Source organism: Balaenoptera acutorostrata, chromosome 10, assembly GCF_949987535.1.
Source record: "Balaenoptera acutorostrata chromosome 10, mBalAcu1.1, whole genome shotgun sequence".
In the NCBI taxonomy this organism is placed as follows: Eukaryota; Metazoa; Chordata; class Mammalia; order Artiodactyla; family Balaenopteridae; genus Balaenoptera; species Balaenoptera acutorostrata.
The window spans coordinates 39,473,433-39,492,372 of NC_080073.1; the positions used below are offsets into that span (position 1 = coordinate 39,473,433).

Genomic DNA, 18,940 nt, shown 5'->3' on the forward strand with positions numbered 1-18,940 from the left:
GATATTTTGGTTATGATAAAAACGGAGTCTTTATCTTTATATATACCTAAGTTTTAAATGGATGAAATAATCTAATTTTTTTGTGCTTTGCTTTAAAACAATGGAGATGGGCTTGGGCAGCTGGGGAAGGGTACAGACTGGCCTTGGGTTGATAATTGTTGAAGCTAGGTGACAGGTACATTGGAGTTCATTCATCAACAATCTCTACTTTTATATATTTGAAATTTCCCACAATAAAAAGTGAATAAATGAGTAAATACCTTGTATTAGCTGACAACTCCCAAAGTTGCTACCTCTAGCCCAGACCCTACTCCTGAAATTCAGACTCCTGTATTCAACTGCTGACTTGACATCTCTACTTGGATGACTAATATGCACCTAAAACTTAACATGTCCAAAACCAAGATCATTATCTTTCCTCTCAAACATTCCCCATCTAGTCTTCCCATTCTAGTTAATGGCAACTTCATCTTTCCAGTTGCTCAGGCCAAGACCTAAGAGTCCTCCTTGACTCCTCTTTCTCAAATCCAATCTTTAAGCAAATACTAAGGTAATTCCTACAAAACATATCCAGAAGTTTAACTGGGTATCCTGTTTTTTTTTTTAAATTATTTATTTATTTATTTATTTATTTATGGCTGTGTTGGGTCCTCGTTCCTGTGCGAGGGCTTTCTCTAATTGCGGCAAGTGGGGGCCACTCTTCATCGCGGTGCGCGGGCCTCTCACTATCGCGGCCTCTCTTGTTGCGGAGCACAAGCTCCAGACGCGCAGGCTCAGTAATTGTGGCTCATGGGCCCAGTTGCTCCGCGGCATGTGGGATCTTCCCAGACCAGGGCTCGAACCCGCGTCCCCTGCATTGGCAGGCAGACTCTCAACCACTGCGCCACCAGGGAAGCCCATCCTGTATTTTTATTTGCTATATCTGACAACCTCATTCCACTGCCACAAGCTTGGATTACCGCAATCCAAACTGGTCTCCCTGATTTCACCCTTGTTCCAAGTTACAGTCTCTTCTCTAGGAAAGGGTGGAAGTTACTCCAACCATAAGTCAGATCATATTACCCCTTTGTTCAAACTCTTCACTGCAGCCAGAGTTCTCATGGTTTTCTTCTGTGTCCTCTGCAATCTTCCCTTAACCTTGCCTCTCTCCCACTTACACTCCATTCCATATCTTTATGGGGCTCCTCACTATTGCTCTCCCTTACTTGATACACACCAGCTTCAGATCCCTTGCCCATTCTGTTCCTTCTTGGTTTACTCCTTCCTCAGATATCAGCATAATAGGCTACCCCACCTCCTTCAGGTATTCTCTCAAATTATTTATTCAAAAATGTAAAACCTCAATAATCACTATGGGGAATACCCTGGCGGTCCAGTGGTTAGCACTCCGCACTTCCACTGCAGGGGGGCATGGGTTGGATCCCTGGTCAGGGAACTAGGATCCTGCATGCCACGTGGCACGGCCAAAAATAAATAAATAAATAAATAAATAAAAATAATAATCACTATGTCTCTCCCCTGCTTTTTCTCCACCCTATCATTCTAATACACTACATATTTTATGAATTTATCTTATTTTGCCTGTCTCAGCATGCACACCCATGCCTACCAGAATGTAATTTTAAGCTCTTTGAGGATAGGAATTTTTGTACACTGCTATATCCTCAAAATCTAGAAATTGTGCTGGCAAATAATAGGTGCTCAGAAAATATTTACTGTTAAATGAGTAACTAAATAGGAACTAAATTACAACAATGGAGCAAAACTTTCCAAATATCCACAAATTTAAAATATATGGAGACTTCCCTGGTGGTCCAGTAGGTAAGACTCTGCGCTCCCAATGCAGGGGTCCCCTGTTCGATCCCTGGTCGGAGAACTAGATCCTGCATGCGTGCTGCAACTAAGAAGTCTGCATGCCGCAACTGAAGATTCCTCATGCCGTAACTAACACCCGGCACAATCAAAATAAATAAATAAATAAATAATTCAAAAAATATATATGATTTGTTTTCAGTTATTGCATTTCAAGTCTCTAGATCATCACAAATTTTATTATATATTTTAATAAAGGAGATGAAGTAAATATGGGATTCCTGAGTCTCATGTTTACTTATTTCTTTGATAGTCGAGTTTTTTTCTTCCATTCACACTAGCAGAATTTCCTCCATCTAAAGTCTAGATTTAGAATCCAGACAATTTTTGGACTTCCCTGGTGGCGCAGTGGTTAAGAATCCGCCTGCCAATGCAGGGGACGTGGGTTCGAGCCCTGGTCCGGGAAGATCCCACATGCTGCAGAGCAACTAAGCCCGTGTGCCACAACTACTGAACCTGCACTCTAGAGCCCAGGATCCACAACTACTGAAGCCCGCGCGCCACAACTACTGAAGCCCATGCGCCTAGAGCTTGTGCTCCGCGACAAGAGAAGCCACCACAATGAGAAGCCAGTGCACAGCAACAAAGAATAGCCCCCGCTTGACGCAACCAGAGAAGACCCGTGCACAGTGATGACCCAACGCAGCCAAAAATAAATAAATAAATAAATTTATTAAAAAAAAAAAAGAATCTAGACAATTTTATACATACCACTATAAGGCCATTATTTAAGGCCATTATAACTACGTATAGATAATAAATCCTCTATTGTCTTCCATTTCTGTTTATGCTGACAGAGGAGAGTAATTTATATAGCATGTGGTTTGGGGTTTAGAATGACTACTCCCCAGGTTCCAGACCTAACTTACTCTTAAGAGGTTTCTTAAATGTGGTTGAAGAAATTCCATGGTTACAGCGACTATGCTTAACGACCACCTGGGGCTCGATGTGCTCAGTCTCAGGTTTACCTGTCCTCTCTGCATTCACCTGTCACCATGCTATCTGTATACATGCTTTTATATTCTCAGAGGGCAGCGCTCCTTGCAGATGCTAGTACAACACGAGTAATGAAGAGGTAGTCATTCTTAGGTAGGACCTTAGCCATTCTAAGGTAAATAAAAACTGAAATGCACATATTAAAAACTTTCAAGGGCAGAGTTCCCTCTCTCTCTTATCCCCCAATCCCATTAAAGGAAGCATAAAAGGAAGAGAAAGGTTTCAGTGCACGCGACTATTTCCACAAGAAGGGCCTTGGCACGGTGATGGGCAGGGAGGAGTACGTGGGCCGAAGAGGGTGTCCTGTGTCCTAAGGGGCACAGAGCCCTCCCATCTGACCCGGTCTTCAACTCTGAGAATCCTGAGGCCACGGTGCGAGGCCTTCCAAGGGCCCCTACGGCTCCTCCATTTGGCTACAGGTTAAACTAGTCTCTCTCTCAGACTCTGTGGCCCCTCTGGCCTCCACCAGGCCCGCCTCAACCTCGTACAGTCACTCTCTCATTTTCAGTCTCTTCTTTTCTACCAGGAGACATGGTCTGGGCTCCCAGAGTAAATCATTCCTTGTTGTTTCCAGAGACCTCCAAGGGATTTTCCGTCATAATAATCAAAGACCAATCCCAGTGGGTTTCCCTGGGTTCCGGTTCACCCTGACTTCCGGGGCGTACTCTCTTTCTCTCGTCTCTGAGGCAGACCAGGAGGCTGTGGTCCCCAGCGCATCTGGCGAAAACAGCTCTCCAAGGATAAGCACTGAAGTCAAGTTCCTTGAAGAGCCAGGGTGGTCTTTCATCACAGGGAAAGGAAGGGCGACTAGGCACTCAAAGGTAAGACAGTGAAGAAGCCAGCGCCCTGGGAAACTCCTTGAGATCCCCGGGAATCCCGAACCCATCCGCGAGGACCCGACGGCTCCCCACCCCCCCCACCCCCCCCACCTTCACCCTACCCCGCTCCAGCCGGCCCTGTCCAAACCCCTCCGGCCTCCACCTCTGAGGGCCGGCTCGCGCCCGACCTGGGGTTGCGGGGATCTGCCTCGAGGCCACTTGGTCCCGCGGAGGCAGCCTAAGCTGCGTGGCCACGCCCCCAGGGCGCGCTCTGACCAATGAGAGTTACTCCTCGCCCCCTGGGCCCCGCCCCCGCTGCGGCACGCTACTAACGGTTTTAACGGTCCTAACGGTTTCAACCGTTAACCATTTAATCGTGGGCCTGGCCTGCTGACCTACATTTCGCCAGGCACCGGTGTGCAACACACCCACCCACGCGCACCTCACGAGATGGACCCTCACACCTCCACACTCACACCCTGCAGTCCACCCACACCTCACCAGGCATCCTTAGCCGATGCAGACCCTCTCAGTAGTCAACTTAACGCACAGTAGTTATAGATGGCTGGCTAAGTCATGAAATGGGATGAGATCACCAATGAAGGAGTATGGATGGAAAACAGATTGTATTGAGTCCTAGGACACACAAAGTTTAGAGGCTTAGATGAGGAAAAAGCAGCAAAGGAGCCAGAGTGGGAGTGGTTAGGGAAAGGGGAGGAACCCCAGGAGAGTGAGTGCTGTGGAAGCCACTTGGACCATCCTTCAAAGAGGAGGAGGTTAGCTGTGTCAAATGCTGCTGATGAGTCAAGGAAAATGAGGAGTGAGAATTAATTATTGGTGACCTTGAAGGGAGCAGTTTTAGTGATGTAGTGGGGACAAAAACCTGATTGGTGTGTGGTTTCAAAAGACATCACTGATAAAGGACTGGTATCCAAAATGTATTAAAAAACTCAACAATAAAAAAATTAAGTTGGCCGAAGATCTAGACACCTCCCCAGAGAAGATACACAGATGGCAAATAAACATATGAAAAATGCTCAACATTATATGCATTAGGGAAATGCAAAATAAAACAGATACCACTATGCAACTTTAAGAATTGCCAAAATCCCAGAATGCTGGCAACACAAAATGCTGGTGAGGCTGTGGAGCAACAGGAACTCTCATTCGTTGCTGATGGGAAAGCTGAATGGTACAGCCACTTTGGAAGATGTTCTGGCAGTTTCTTATAAAATTAAATATACTCTTACCATATGATCCAGCAATCATGCTCTTTGGTATTTACCCAAAGGAGTTGAAAACTTATGCCCACACAAAAACCTGCACATGGATGTTTATAGCAGCTTTATTCATAATTGCCAAAACTTGGAAGCAACCAAGATGTCATCTTCAGTAGGTGAATGGATAAATAAACTGTGGTACATCCATACAATGGACTATTATTCAGGACTGAAATATCTATCAAGCTATGAAAAGACATGGAGGGAACTTAAATGCATTTTACTAAGTGAAAGAAGCCAATCTTGAAAAGGCTACATACTGCAGGATTCTAAACAGTATGACATTCTGGAAAAGGCAAAACTATGGAGATAGTAAAAAGATCAGTAGTTGCCAGGGGTTAGAGGGGGAGGGTGGGCTGAATAAGTGGAGCACAGAGGATTTTTAGGGCAGTGAAACTATTCTTTTTGATACTATAATGGTGCATACATGTCATTTTACATTTGTCCAATCCCATAGAAGGAACAACACCAAGAGTGAACTCTAAGGTAATCTATAGACTTTGGGTGATAATTCTGTGTCGATTTAGGGTCAGCATTTATAATAAATGTAATATTCTGTATGTGTGGGAGCAGGAGGTATATAAGAAATCTATGGACCTTCCACTCTATTTTGCTTTGAACCAAAAACTATAAAAAAAAAGTCTATTAAAAAAATAAATTAAAAAAAAAAAAGAGAGCAAGAGGAGAGATTTGGCATATCCATACAATGGAAAACTACTAAGCAATAAAAAGGAATGAACAACTGATAGGCACAGTGACATGGATAATTCTCAGAATAATTATGCTGAGTGAGAGAAGACAGACACACAAAAGAATACATACTGAATGATTCCACTTACATAAAGTTCTAGAAAGCGCAAATTATAGTGACAGAAAGCCAAACAACAGTTGTCTGAGGCCAATGAGTGCCATAGAGAAGGAATACTAATGGGCAGAAAGAAACTTTGGGGTGATGGATATGTTTGCTACCTAGATTGTGGTTATGTTTCATAGATGTATACATAGATCAAAATGTGTCAAGTTGTACAATTTTTTTTGTTTTTTGGCAGTGCCCCGCAGCTTGTGGGATCTTAGTTCCCTGACCAGGGATTGAACTTGGGCCCTCGGCAGTGGAAGTACAGAGGCCTAACCACTGGACAGCCAGGTAATTCCCTCTACAACTTTTTGACTTGCCATTTTTAAGATTTATCTCTGTGGATTCAAGTATCTGTAGCCAATTTATAGTAACTCCAGTATTTCATTGTTTGATTATAGGCCAATTTTCTCATTGTCCTCTTGATAAACATTCAGCCTGTTTATAGTTTTTCCCCTATACAGATACAGCAATGAACATTTTTGTAGTTGTGAATACATGTGAGAGGGGATCTCCAGGGTTACTATACTAATAGGGTGGACTTTCTGGCTAGTAGGGCTTGTGCCAGTGACAAAGCCCTACTGAGTGTTTCCTGTTGTTGAACTTTTCGTTGGCACAGTTTTAGAGGCTAATCGCCAGCTTCTCTGGGTTAGTAAAAGGAGTGAACTGTTCATGTCCCTGTGTTATAAATGAGAGAGACAATAATCTGTCCAAGGCTAGCTTGGGATGGAACCATGGTGTCAGATATTTTCATGCTGCTTCTTTTGCTCCTCTGTTATGCTCTCTCCTCCTTCACTTGGGCCCTTGTAACATTCACCAACATTTGCCACCAATTAGTGTTCCCAGTCACCACAAACTCCTGAGAAGTTGACAGAGCCTTATTCTGAAGCAGCATTTTTATCCTAAGAGCTACCAGCCCCTTTAGCATTTCTTCTAACTCCATGAAATGTGTTATAAATTTATATCCCTGGCAGTATGGTTGCAGTTTTAAAAATGCAGGATTTGCTTTTAAAATGTTTGCTATTTCATTGACTGTGAGTTCATCAGACTCCACTGTGGAGCCTTATATGTTTATATAAGAACTCTCCCAAGCTGTTAATGCTGAGGGACAGATTTCTCTCAGAGAGAAGTAAGAACAGAGCAGGAAGCACAAAGGGGTAGCAGGCTGGGCACTGCCTCAACAATCAGGAGCATTGTGTAGTCACAACATCCCTTTGTCACTAAGCAACAAGAAGTTGACCTGCTGAGATACTCTTTCTCCAGAAGTAGCCTCAAAAAGACAAGAGGAAAATTTGCCTTTTCTGCTCCTTTCCCAGAAAGATGCAAAGTGCTTTAGTAGGCTCCTGGGTAAGAGTGTACTTTACATTAATCCTAGCCCCTGGCCCTGGGGTAGTACCTGAAATATGAATGACTCATGAGAGTAAAGTGAGAATGGTTTCATCCAGCATCCAGGCTAAAGGAGGACCCCAAACTGCCCACTCCCCCTCTGCCATTCTGAGGTCCCCCTACAGCTTTTCTAGTCTTCCTGACACCGTGCCCTCTTCCATGTGTCCTGGTCTCATGCCTGGATTAGCTGATCCTCTTAGTCCTCTAGCCACCCCATTTATACCCAGTCCTTTGTTTGATCCCCCCAAACTTCTGTAGTTTGACTGCTCTCTAGACTGGGAACATCTTGAGGCTAAAGACTGCTTTCTTCTATCTGTATGTCCCATGCCTGGCATACAGTAAAGGCCCAGTAAATACTGTTGAAATAAACTGAATAGAGAGAAAGGAGTGTTTGACAGTAGTAGAAGGATGGACAGATGAGTTGGATGACCCAAGCCCTCAGTGGGATGAAAAGATAAAGGGCTTCCCAGGCACGCTTAGGAGCCCACTTTGATGGCCAGAGGCCAGCTGGGAACAGGTTCTTTCTGCTCAGGACTATGATCATGGTGTGTACTAGACACACTGTCCTCTCCAGGGGGTATTCAGGACGGTGAGGTTGGGCCATAGGAGTTCCCTGGCCAGACATGGTCATCCATGTTGTCTGCCTAATGACATCAGCACAGTACAGCTTCTTATACCCCCAATAGGTGCTCATTTCTGTCTTCTGCCAGTCCTTGTCTCTGAAATTCTCTCCAGAAGGTATCCACTGTTGAAGTACTTCTTTGGGAAAGTTCATCCTTTGTTTATGTGCTCCAGTTTCAGAGGGTGCCCTACTTGTCCCAGCATAACAAAGTGTGTAGCAAACAGGTGTTGATGACTTTGTCAATAGATGCAGAATATGTATCCATTTCGTCCTGGCTTTTCAGTGACCTTTGACCTCTATTAACAATGCAGGGAAGGCAATGAAGGGGACTTCCTCTCAGATCCTCCAGGGAGGGACCACGCTACTAGATGGTGTCCCTGTTCTCAAAATTCTGCTTAGTGCTTCCTAAGTCACCCCAACTCAGAACCTGTCTGGTCTCCTTCCCTGCTGAAGTCTTCCCTTGCTCTTGGAAGAGAATCCATATTCCTAACCCAGTCTAGGCCCTGTCCCTCCCTGACCTCACCTTACTTCTCCTCGTCTTGCTCACAGTCTTTTAGTCAATGAGGCCTCTTTTTTTTTTTTTTCGGTTCTTCCAACACAACTCTCTCTCTGGCCTCTGAATCTTTGCACTTGCAGTTCTCAGCACATAGAATGCTCTTCTGCTGCCCCTCACATGGCTGACTCCTTCAAGTACCACGCCCATTGTCATGAGATGCTGTCCCTACTCCCTGTCACTCTTGATCTAGTCATCAGGTTCTTTCTTTTCTGACTCTATTCACTTGTCTTACTCCCTCACCAGAAGGAAGGTTGATAGGAGCAGGGTCTTTCTGTCTTTTCACTGCTGTGTGTGTCCCCAGCCCATATTAGGATCCTATGAAGAAAGAAAGAGAGAGAGAGAGAGAAAGGAAGGAAGGAGGGAAGGGAGGGAGGAAGGAAGGAAGGAAGGAAGGGGAGGGAGGGTGAGAGGAAGCAGGGGAGGAAGGAAGGAACGCACCCTTTCCTTACAGACATAACCCTCCCAGCTGAGGCCAACTGTTCTAATGATGGATGGAGACACCTCTCTGTTGGCCCCTCTCCAGGGTGTCACTCCTCCTCTGATTATTTTTATTCTGTCAGGAACTCCCAGGAGAGGCTTCTAGCCTGGGGGCTCTGAGGTCTAGGACTCAGGGTGGGGGTTGGGGTGGGATTCACCCTCAAGCCTGCCTTGTTACAGCACAACAGTGGCTTCTATGGGCACTACAGAGGCCAATTCAAGAGTGAAAGTGCTCGAGAATATCGCCTTGCAGCCAAGCCCCAGCCCCCAGCAGTGTTCCTGCAGCGCTGTCAGGTACGAGGCAGCCCTGGCTGCAGCTGCCACGCTGGGCCAGATTTTGCTTCTCTTAGGACCCAAGGGCAATATCCTCGACTCTACCACAACTGGACTGACACTTGAGGCCAGCCTATCCCCAGGACTTGCATGAGGCCTGGCCCCTCTTCCCTGAAATGTCAGGTCCTCCCCCTATAGATACATGGGTGGAGAAGAGCCAGTACCAGGCTGGACAGTTTTGGTCACTGCTCCTTCTAGATGGAGGAAGAGTCAGGGCCCAGGTGGGGTGGGTGGCCATGGAGAGAGAGCCTCCAGAACCCAAGAAGTAAGCCTTGAGTTTTGCAGACTGCTGTCCTTCAGCACAGATTCCTTGACGCCATGAAAGTCAATGGTCTAGCTCACAGTCAGCCTTGTAGTCCAGGGGCTCAGGAGTGAGTAGGAGGCCTCCTCTGGTCAGTAAAACAGCATAGAAAGTGGCAGGTATCCACCCCCATGCCTAGCCAAGGAGGACTGGAAAGGAGTGATGGCAGAATCGGCCTAAGGTGGCTGGAAAAGGCTTCCAGATAACAGGAGAGGGATGCAGGGCTGCAGGCCCTCCACTGCTTCCAGGCCTGGAGACAAGGAGGGGACACTGAGCATAGTCAGGGTCCCAAAAGTAAAAAGCCCACTCAAAACAGGAGAACTCAGGAGGGTATACATATAAAGGAATAGGTGTGGGAGCTTCAGAGAAAGGCATTCTCACAGGATGGTAACAACCAAGTGGTCAATACTGCTGGGCCTGAAGGAACAAGGGGAGGGCATGGCTCCTAGAACCCAGAAGGAGAGAGTGGTGTGGAGAGGGCTTTCCTGAGAGAAGTGGTGATTTCAGGTGGAGAGACACAGCCAGGTAGCAGGTAGGGGCGGGCCTGGAAGGGAGCCAGGAGAAGAAACACCTCCTCTCTCCTTCCCTCCATCTCCTTTCCAGGCTTCCTTTCAGGTCAGAGGGAAGTCAACCTGGTGAGAAGTGTGCTCACATCAGACTCCTGGGAAAAATCAGGGTGGAGGAGGGCTGAGAGGGACCTGGAGGTGTGCCTGGAAGATGCTCCCCCCACTGCAGCTTCTTGTTTCCCAGCCTCTAGCCAGGTCCTACTTGACTGGCCATCTGGATTCTCTACAAATTGCTTTCCCAGGCCAAGAGCAGGGTCTTGGAGTCTGCCATGCTGCAGAGCCTGAACTTCCTTAGCATGCCCAGTTGGAACGGCTGCTTGGCACTGCCTACTGAGCCAGGCCCAAATGCAACTCCAGACTGCTCGTCTGGGGCCACCTCCCTTGAGAGAGTGATGAGGTCTGCGTAGTGCAGGGACAGAGGTAACCTGGGCACTTCCTGCTGGGTGTCTGTAGTAGTCCTCAGTGGCAGCTCTCATCCCAAAGACCTGAATGTCCTCTCAGTCTGTCCCCCAGGAACAGAGTAGAGGACATATTTGGGGACATGTTTTGATTGAAGTGAAGTCTTGTTACATGTTGGCATTATCAGCAACCCCAAAATAGCATGGTCTGTGTATCTTGGGCTTAGGCTGTACAAATGCCAAGTCTCCTGACTCTTTCTAGATCTAAAGCTGTTTTAATTAGTGGGACTGCTCAGGGAAGGTGCACATTCTTTTTTCTTATTTGCTGAGAGATACCAAGTGTCAGCTGGCTGATTGCAGCTATTCTTGTTGAAAACCCTTCCAAGATGTGGCAGCCACTTACCTTTAGTTTGGGGCAGGTAGAAATTTTGTCATTCAGATGCAAGAAGATTCTTTTTTCTTTTTATTCTTCTATTTCTTTTATTCTTCTTTTTCTTCTTTTCTTCTAAACCAGATTAGTTTATTTCTAGCCTTCACCCGTCTGACTCTTGGGAAATGTAATCCTGATCTTGTTTGTTCTTAAGGTCAGACTAGAGTGCCGGGGCTCATGGTTGGAGGCAGGTCCTTCGTTGGTGGTGCCGTGATTGCTGTGTCTCTGCCTCTGCCCCACCCCCACACCATGCCTCAGTCTGCCACAGGGACTCCTCGCTCAGTACCCCACTAATTGCACACTGCCCAGCCTCCACAGAGGCCCTTAGTCCTCCCACAGGCAAACACTGACCCATTCCAGGAAACCTACTTCTCCTCCAAGGCTTCTTTAGCTCGAACCCTAGCCCAAGCCCTACCTGCTCGGAGACCACGAGTGTTACCACCTGAGTGGAAAAGGAGCCTTAGATGGTTTAGAAGCAAAGATGCAGGTGAAATTCTCCTCAGGGACAAGAATACTTAGAACTGCCTGGGTGGAGAGGAAATGACTGCACTTTTCACTAGACTCCCACAGTTGTGAGAATAAAACTCAAGTCAGTGGGAGTCGGTAGATTATCCTGTCACTGTAAGAATGGTGAGTTTCCAAATTCAGACCTGCCTCCAACAGCAGAGGCATCCACATTCTAGGGCTGTGTACAATTTTATAGCTAAGGGTAGAGATGGGGGAGGGATTGGGGGGGCAACTGGAACATGCCCCAGACCTCCAGATTTTTTAATTGAAATTTTTATTGAGATGGTTGTAGATTCAGAAACAGTTGTAAGAATTAGTAAAGAGGGCTTCCCTGGTGGCGCAGTGGTTGAGAATCCGCCTGCCAATGCAGGGGACACGGGTTCGAGCCCTGGTCTGGGAGGATCCCACATGCCGCGGAGCGGCTGGGCCCGTGAGCCACAATTGCTGAGCCTGCGCGTCTGGAGCCTGTGCTCCGCAACAAGAGAGGCCGCGATAGCGAGAGGCCCGCGCACCGCGATGAAGAGTGGCCCCCGCTTGCCACAACTGGAGAGAGCCCTCGCACAGAAACGAAGACCCAACACAGCCATAAATAAAATAAATTAAAAAAAAAAAAAAAATTAAAAAAAAAAAAAAAAAAAAAAAAAGAATTAGTAAAGAGATCCCTTTTACGCTTTGCCCAGTTTCCCCCAATGGTAACATTTTGCATATCTATAGTAAAATATCACGACCAGGACGCTGACATTATTTCATTCAGATTTCCTCATTTGTGTGTGTGTATTAAGATCTATAAAATCTTGGAATTCTCTGGTGGTCTAGTGGTTAGGACTCCACACTCTCGCTGCTGAGGGCCTGTGTTCGATCCCTGGTCAGGGAACTAAGACCCCACAAGCCACGCGGCATGGGCAAGAAAAACCCATAAAAGTCTGTAAAATCTTTTTAAAATTAATTTTAATAACAGTATAGCTGATTTACAATGTTGTGTTAGTTTCTGCTGTATAGCAAAGTGAATCAATTATACATATACATATATCCACTCTTTTTTAGATTCTACTCCCATAGAGGTTGTTAAAGAGTATTGAGTAGAGTTCCCTGTTCTATATAGTAGGTTCTTATTAGTTATCTATTTTATATATAGTAGTGTGTATATGTCAATCCCAATCTCCCAATTTATCCATCCCCCCGCTTTCCCCCTTGGTAACCATAAGTTTGCTTTCTATATCTGTGACTCTGTTTCTGTTTTGTAAATAGGTTCATTTGTACCATTTTTTTAGATTCCACATATAAGTGATATCATATGATATTTGTTGTTCTCTGTCTGACTTACTTCACTCAGTATGACAAGTTCTAGGTCCATCCATGTTGCTGCAAATGGCATTATTTCTTTCTTTTTTATGGCTGAGTAGTATTCCATTGTATATATGTACCGCATCTTCTTTATCCATTCCTCCATTGATGGGTATTTAGGTTGCTTCCATGTCCTGGCTATTATAAATAGTACTGCAATGAACATTGGGGTACACGTATCTTTATGAATTATGGTTTTCTCCAGATATATGCCCAGGAGTGGGCTTGTTGCATCATATGCTAGCTCTATTTTTAGCTTTTTAAGTAATCTCCATACTGTTCTCCATAGTGGCTGTTACCAATTTAAATTCCCACCAACAATGTAGGAGGGTTCCCTTTTTTTCTCCACATCCTCTCCAGCATTTATTGTTTATAGATTTTTTTCATGATGGCCATTCTGACTGGTGTGAGGTGATACCTCATTGTAGTTGTGATTTGCATTTCTCTAACAATTAATGATGTTGAGCATCTTTTCATGTGCCTCCTGGCCATCTGTATGTCTTCTTTGGAGAAATGTCTATTTAGATCTTCTGCCCATTTTTTGATTGGGTTGTTTGTTTTTTTGATATTGAGCTGCATGAGCTGTTTGTATATTTTGGAGATTAATCCCTTGTTGGTCACTTCATTTGCAAAAGAAAAAAAAAAGATCTATAAAATCTTATCACCCGTGTAGGTTTGTGCATCCACCACCACAGTCAAGATACTGACCAACATCACAGGGATCCCTGGTCCTGCCCTTTTATACCCATCAGCCTCCCATTCCTCCACCCTTCCCCTGTCCCTAACTGCTATTTTTCCTCCATTTCTAAAATTTTGTGACTTCAAAAACGTTATGTAAATGGAATGATACAGCATGCAACCTTTGGGGAATGGCTTTTCTTGCTCAGCATAATTTCCTGAAGATTCCTCCAAGTTGTATCAACGGTTCAGTTTCCATTACTGAGTAGTATTCTGTAGTATGTATATAGCAGTTTACTTAACCATCCATCTATTAAAATGTATCTGGGCTGATTCCAGTTTTTACCTCTTACAAATAAAGTTGCTATGAACATTTGTGTACAGGTTTTTGGGTGAACATAAGTTTTCATTTCTTTGGAATAAATACCTAGGAGTGCAATTGCTTGGTCATATGATAGTTGCATTTATTTATTTATTTTTAATATTTTATTTATTTATTTATTTGCCTGCACCGGGTCTTAGTTGCGGCACACAGGATCTTCGTTGCCGCGTGAGGGATCTTTAGTTGCAGCATGCAGGATCTTTTTTTAGTTCTGGCATGCAGGATCTTTTTGTAGTTGCAACATGCAGAATCTTTTAGTTGCGGGCATGCGGACTATTAGTTGCGGCATGTAGGATCTTGTTCCCTGACCAGGGATAGAACCTGGCCCCCTGCAATGGGAGCTCAGAGTCTTAGCCATTGAACCACCAGAGAAGTCCCTGTAGTTGCATTTAAGTTGTTTGTTTGGTTTTTTAATGTGGATGGAAATTTTTTTTAATTGAAGGAAAGATTCTTTAAATTCTATAGCACTTTACAATTTTCAAAAGTTTCACACACATGATTTCATATAATCCCATAATAACTCTTTTTTTCCCCTACCCCTATATTGTACCTCTTGCATGTTAGGTTTTTTTTTTTTTAACTGTCAAACTGTTTTCCAGAGTGGCTGTTTTACATTTTACATTCCCACCTGCAATGAGCAAATGATTGTATTTCTCTGCATTCTCACCAAAATTTGGTGTTGTCTCTATTTTTTATTTTAGCCATTCTGATTGATGTGTCATGATAGCTCACTGTGGGGTTTTTTTTTTTTTTTTTTTTTTGGCTGTGTTGGGTCGTCATTGCTGTGCGCAGGTTTTCTCTAGTTGTGGTAAGCAGGGGCTACTCTTCGTTGTGGTGCGTGGAGCACAGGCTCTAGGCACGCAGGCTTCAGTAGTTGTGGCACGTGGGCTCAGTAGTTGTGGCTTGCAGGCTCTAGAGTGCAGTCTCAGTAGTTGTGGCACACGGGCCTAGTTGCTCCATGGCATGTGGGATCCTCCGGGGCCAGGGCTCAAACCCGTGTCCCCTGCATTGGCAGGCAGACTCCTAAGCACTGCACCACCAGGGAAGCCCTCTCACTGTGGTTTTAATTTGCATTTCCCTAATGTTCAGTGATGGTGAACATCTTTTCATGTGTTATTTGCCATCTGTATATCCTCTTTGAAGAAATGTCTTCATGTCGTTTGCCCATTTTCTAATTGGATTGTTTATTTTGCTGTTCAGTTGTGAGGGTTCTTTATACATTCTAGATACTAGTCCTTTATTGGACATGTGATTTGCAAATATTTTCTCTCAGTCTGTAACTTGTCTTTTCATCCTCTTCACATGGACTTTCACAGAGCAAAACTTTTAAAAAAATTTTGATGAGGTCTAATTTATTGATTTTTTTTTTTTTTTTTTTTTTTTGGCTGTGTTGGGTTTTCGTTTCTGTGCGTGGGCTTTCTCTAGTTGCGGCGAGCGGGGGCCACTCTTCATCGCGGTGCGCAGGCTTCTCATTGTCGTGGCTTCTCTTGTTGCGGAGCACAGGTTCCAGACGCGCAGGCTCAGTAGTTGTGCCTCACGGGCTTAGTTGCTCCGCGGCATGTGGGATCTTCCCAGACCAGGGCTTGAACCCGTGTCCCCTGCATTGGCAGGCAGATTCCTAACCACTGCACCACCAGGGAAGCCCTATTGATTTTTTTTTCTTTTATGGCTCTTGCTTTTGGTGTCACATCTAAGAACTCTTTGCCTAGCTCTAGATTCTGAAGATTTTCTATTTTTTCCTAAAAGGGCTCTGGGTTTTTAATCTCTTGTGTCAGTTTGCTTTATGAAGAATGAAAGGTAAGGCCAGCTGGCTTCCTACCTTCATGGAGCTTTCATTCGATTTGGAGAACACCGGCTGTCTAAGGCAGGAGGTCCCAATAGGGGAGCTTGTTAAAGGCTCCACCCCGAAGATTCTGGTTCAGGGATCTGGGATGGAGCTAGCCCCTGACTTTTATCTAGGAACCTATTGTCAGCCATTGCTCATACCCCAACCCAGCCAAGATTGGACTCAGCAGATCAGGTACTTCATTCTGGTCTGCAGCAGGAGAAGCTGAGTGGCTGAGGTGGAGGGACCCTGGGGGCAGAGACCAGGCACAAAGGCAAGGTGGACGGTCTTGGGAGAGATTCCTGCTGAGGTCTAGGGGCCTGAGAGGTGGTCTCTCTCTGCCTGGGGATGGGGCATGGTTCTCTGGCCCCAACTGGGCTAAAGCAAATGCCCTGGGGACCTTCTGTCCCTGTTCATTGATTTAACAGCAAATATGTATTGAGCACAGTGCCAGGCTCAGTGTTGGAGTTATAGATGTGAGTAAAACAGACAGTAACCTTGCCCATGAGGTGCTTGTGTCCTAGTCAGGGGCATCGGATGGTAAACAGCAACATAATACATAGTCATACAGTACGTTAGAAGGTGAAAAATACTGGGTTGGGGTGATGGGACTGCTGGTGTAGTAGTGGTCAAGGAAGGCCTCCCAAGAGGGAGGTGAGAGGGAGTCATGGCCAGCTGGGAGAAGAGTCCCAGGCAGAAGTAACTCGTAGTACAAAGGTCCAAGGTGGAAGTAGCTAGTGTATTTGAGGAACAGTGAGGATGCCAGTGTGGCTGGAGGTAATGGAGGAATCAATATCATGTGGGTCTCATGGACCACTCTGATGACTTTGACTTTTATAAACATGAGGAACTGTTGTGGATTTTTGGCAAACAAGGAGTGTGATCTGATTTACATAGTAAGAGTTGTTCTGCCTGCTAAGAGGACAATAGACTGGAGAGGCAAGCTTGGAAGTAGGGACACCAAGTGGGAAGCTCTTGCAGTAATTGAGGCATGAGGGGAAGGTGGCTTAGACCAGAGAAAGCAGCGGCCATGCTGAGAAGTGGTCTGATCCTGGGTACGTATTGAAGGAAGTATCAACAGGATTTCCTGGCACGCTGGATGTAGGGTGTGAAAGAAAAGAATCAAGGGGACTCCGAGGTGTTTGGCAAGATCTAGCTGCCATGACCTGAGCTGGGGGAGGCTATAGGTGGGGTGGTTTTGGGGAATGTTCCAGAGCTCAGCCATGTGTTTGGAGATGCCCGTTAGACATTTACATGGAAATATGGAGCAGGTGGTTGGCTAGTCAGTCTGGAGTTCGGGAGAGAGCTCAAGCTCTAAAGAGAAATTTCAGTTTCCAGGTGGTATTTAGGGCCAAGAGGCTGGGTTGCTGATGAGAGAGTGAAAGAGAGGAGGAGAGAGCTGGAGCCTAGTCCTGGATGATCTAAAGGACCCTATGTGAAACTTAAACCACTGCCCCACTAACGGCAGGATGTCCTGGAAAATGCCTCAGCCCCTTTCTCAATCAGTGGCCCTAGAGGCTTCTGCTTTGAGAGCAAGTGCTGGGATGAGATGTCCCAGGAATGAGGTGTTGCTTTAATTTGTATCTGCCCTTTCAGTGTGTTGGCAGTTTAGCAGTTTAAGGGTTGTGGCTCCTGGCAACTTCCCTCCATTATGGGGCCCTGAGTTAGCATCTTGGGGACAGGTAAGCATCATCTTTCCCCATTCACCTTCTTTTTCACTGTCTTTCAAGGAGCCAGCGCGGCAACATTTCTTCTCCAAGCATGACAACCGCACTTCCTTTGACAAAGTGAGTGCTAGAGAGAGGAAGGAAAATGGGCAGACTCCCAGCCTAGGTTGAAGTTGAGGTAGGGTGGAGGGGATAAGACATTGCAGGGAGAGAGGGCTCTTTATACAGACAGAGGAGCGTCTGTCTTCCTGACAACCTCTTTCTTCTGGGAAACAGCCCATTTTACAAACAGATGTACCTCTGCTTTGGTTTCCCCCACCAGCTTGCCTGACAATGTGCAAATATCTTAGGAGCCACTGACTTTCTGGGGGCTTCATTCACTCTGGAATGGAAGGCATGACTGGGGATGCAGGCCAAAGAGGCTGGGGTACAGGCCAGGGAGGCCAGGCACAGGCCAGGCATCACCAGGCAGTCTTGGGTATAGGAGGGGCCCAAGGAATTGCCTGGTGCCAGGACTGTGGGCCAAGGGCCCGTACCGTTGAGGAGGGCCCCTACTGCCTGCTACAGGGAATCGGAAGGCGGAAAGACCTGGAGCGCCTGTGGCAGCAGCACACCTTCCTGTGCTGGGCACCCTGTGAACTGGAGTTGCGCCAGCCGCGGCCCCTTGAATCCTCCTACCAGGCTGATTTCCGGTCAGGGCCAGGACTCAGTGACCTCCCCCAGCGCCTTGTCCACTTTGTGCAGATCCAGCCTCCCCGTGCCAGCACCACCTACCAGCAGAACTTCTGCCAGCCATCCCGTGGTGGCCATTGTGGCAGTGACAACATGGGGCCCCAGGCCCCAGTCGCCGACACACTGCCTGACCTTCCAGGGATCACAAGACCCAAGCTGCTGCAGCATTACCTTCATGCTGGGGTCTCTGAGTGTCTAAATTGGTCCAGAACATTAAACAAGGACAGCTAACTCAGTGGCCTGTCTGTGCTTGCAGCCCAAGAGATCTCAGAGGCTGGAGAACAGTAAGGCACAGCCAGGCCCTGCGCCTGGCTCCTATGTTGCTTGTGCCATGGAGCCTTGTGCTGGTTTGGGGAGGTGCTGCCTGGGGAGTCCTGCCAGTGAGTGAGAAGAGGTAAGGCCTGCAGGAGGCTAATGGTCCAGGAGGGTTACCTTGGCCACAGCAGGTGGGTTCCAGGACCCCAAATCCGTTCTTGCCACAAACTCAACTGTGAACCCCTTGCAATCAGTACAGCTGCAGGGAAAGCAGAGTCAATGGCCCCTACTAGTGGGCAGCAAAGACTGGAGGAGGAGGCAAGGGCTGGCAGCTTTGCTTTCTCTGGGAGGCTACTGCCTCTAGGGGTCTGGTGAGTGGCAACACAGTCATGCCTAAGAGACAGCTTCGCCACAGCTGGGACAGAGGGAACAGCCCCCACTGGACCACCCCCCCCCGCCCCGCCGGAGGTGAGCAGAGGCTTTGAGGATGCTGTGTGATGTGAATCTTGAGGTCATCCTGATCCTATGGTATTTTGTTGCAGTTTTCTGAGCTCTTCTATGGTCTTGCTGTGAGTGCCCTCTAACAGCCAGGGCAATAGGGGATGGGGGTCATCCTACGTCACCAACAGAGAACTGAAGCTTAAGTGGGGCTAAGACACCAG

The 18,940-nt window shown here is 46.4% G+C and overlaps 1 protein-coding gene across 1 annotated transcript; it reads left to right on the forward strand.

The window, feature by feature from the left end:
- The first annotated feature begins 7,139 nt into the window (after nt 1-7,139).
- On the forward strand, nt 7,140-18,254 carry C10H3orf84 (chromosome 10 C3orf84 homolog). The gene is made up of 4 exons (XM_007168742.2): nt 7,140-7,166; nt 9,041-9,154; nt 17,355-17,411; nt 17,838-18,254. The coding sequence occupies exons 1-4, from the start codon at nt 7,140-7,142 to the stop codon at nt 18,252-18,254; spliced, it is 615 nt and encodes a 204-aa protein (XP_007168804.1).
- The last annotated feature ends 686 nt before the right edge of the window (nt 18,255-18,940 follow it).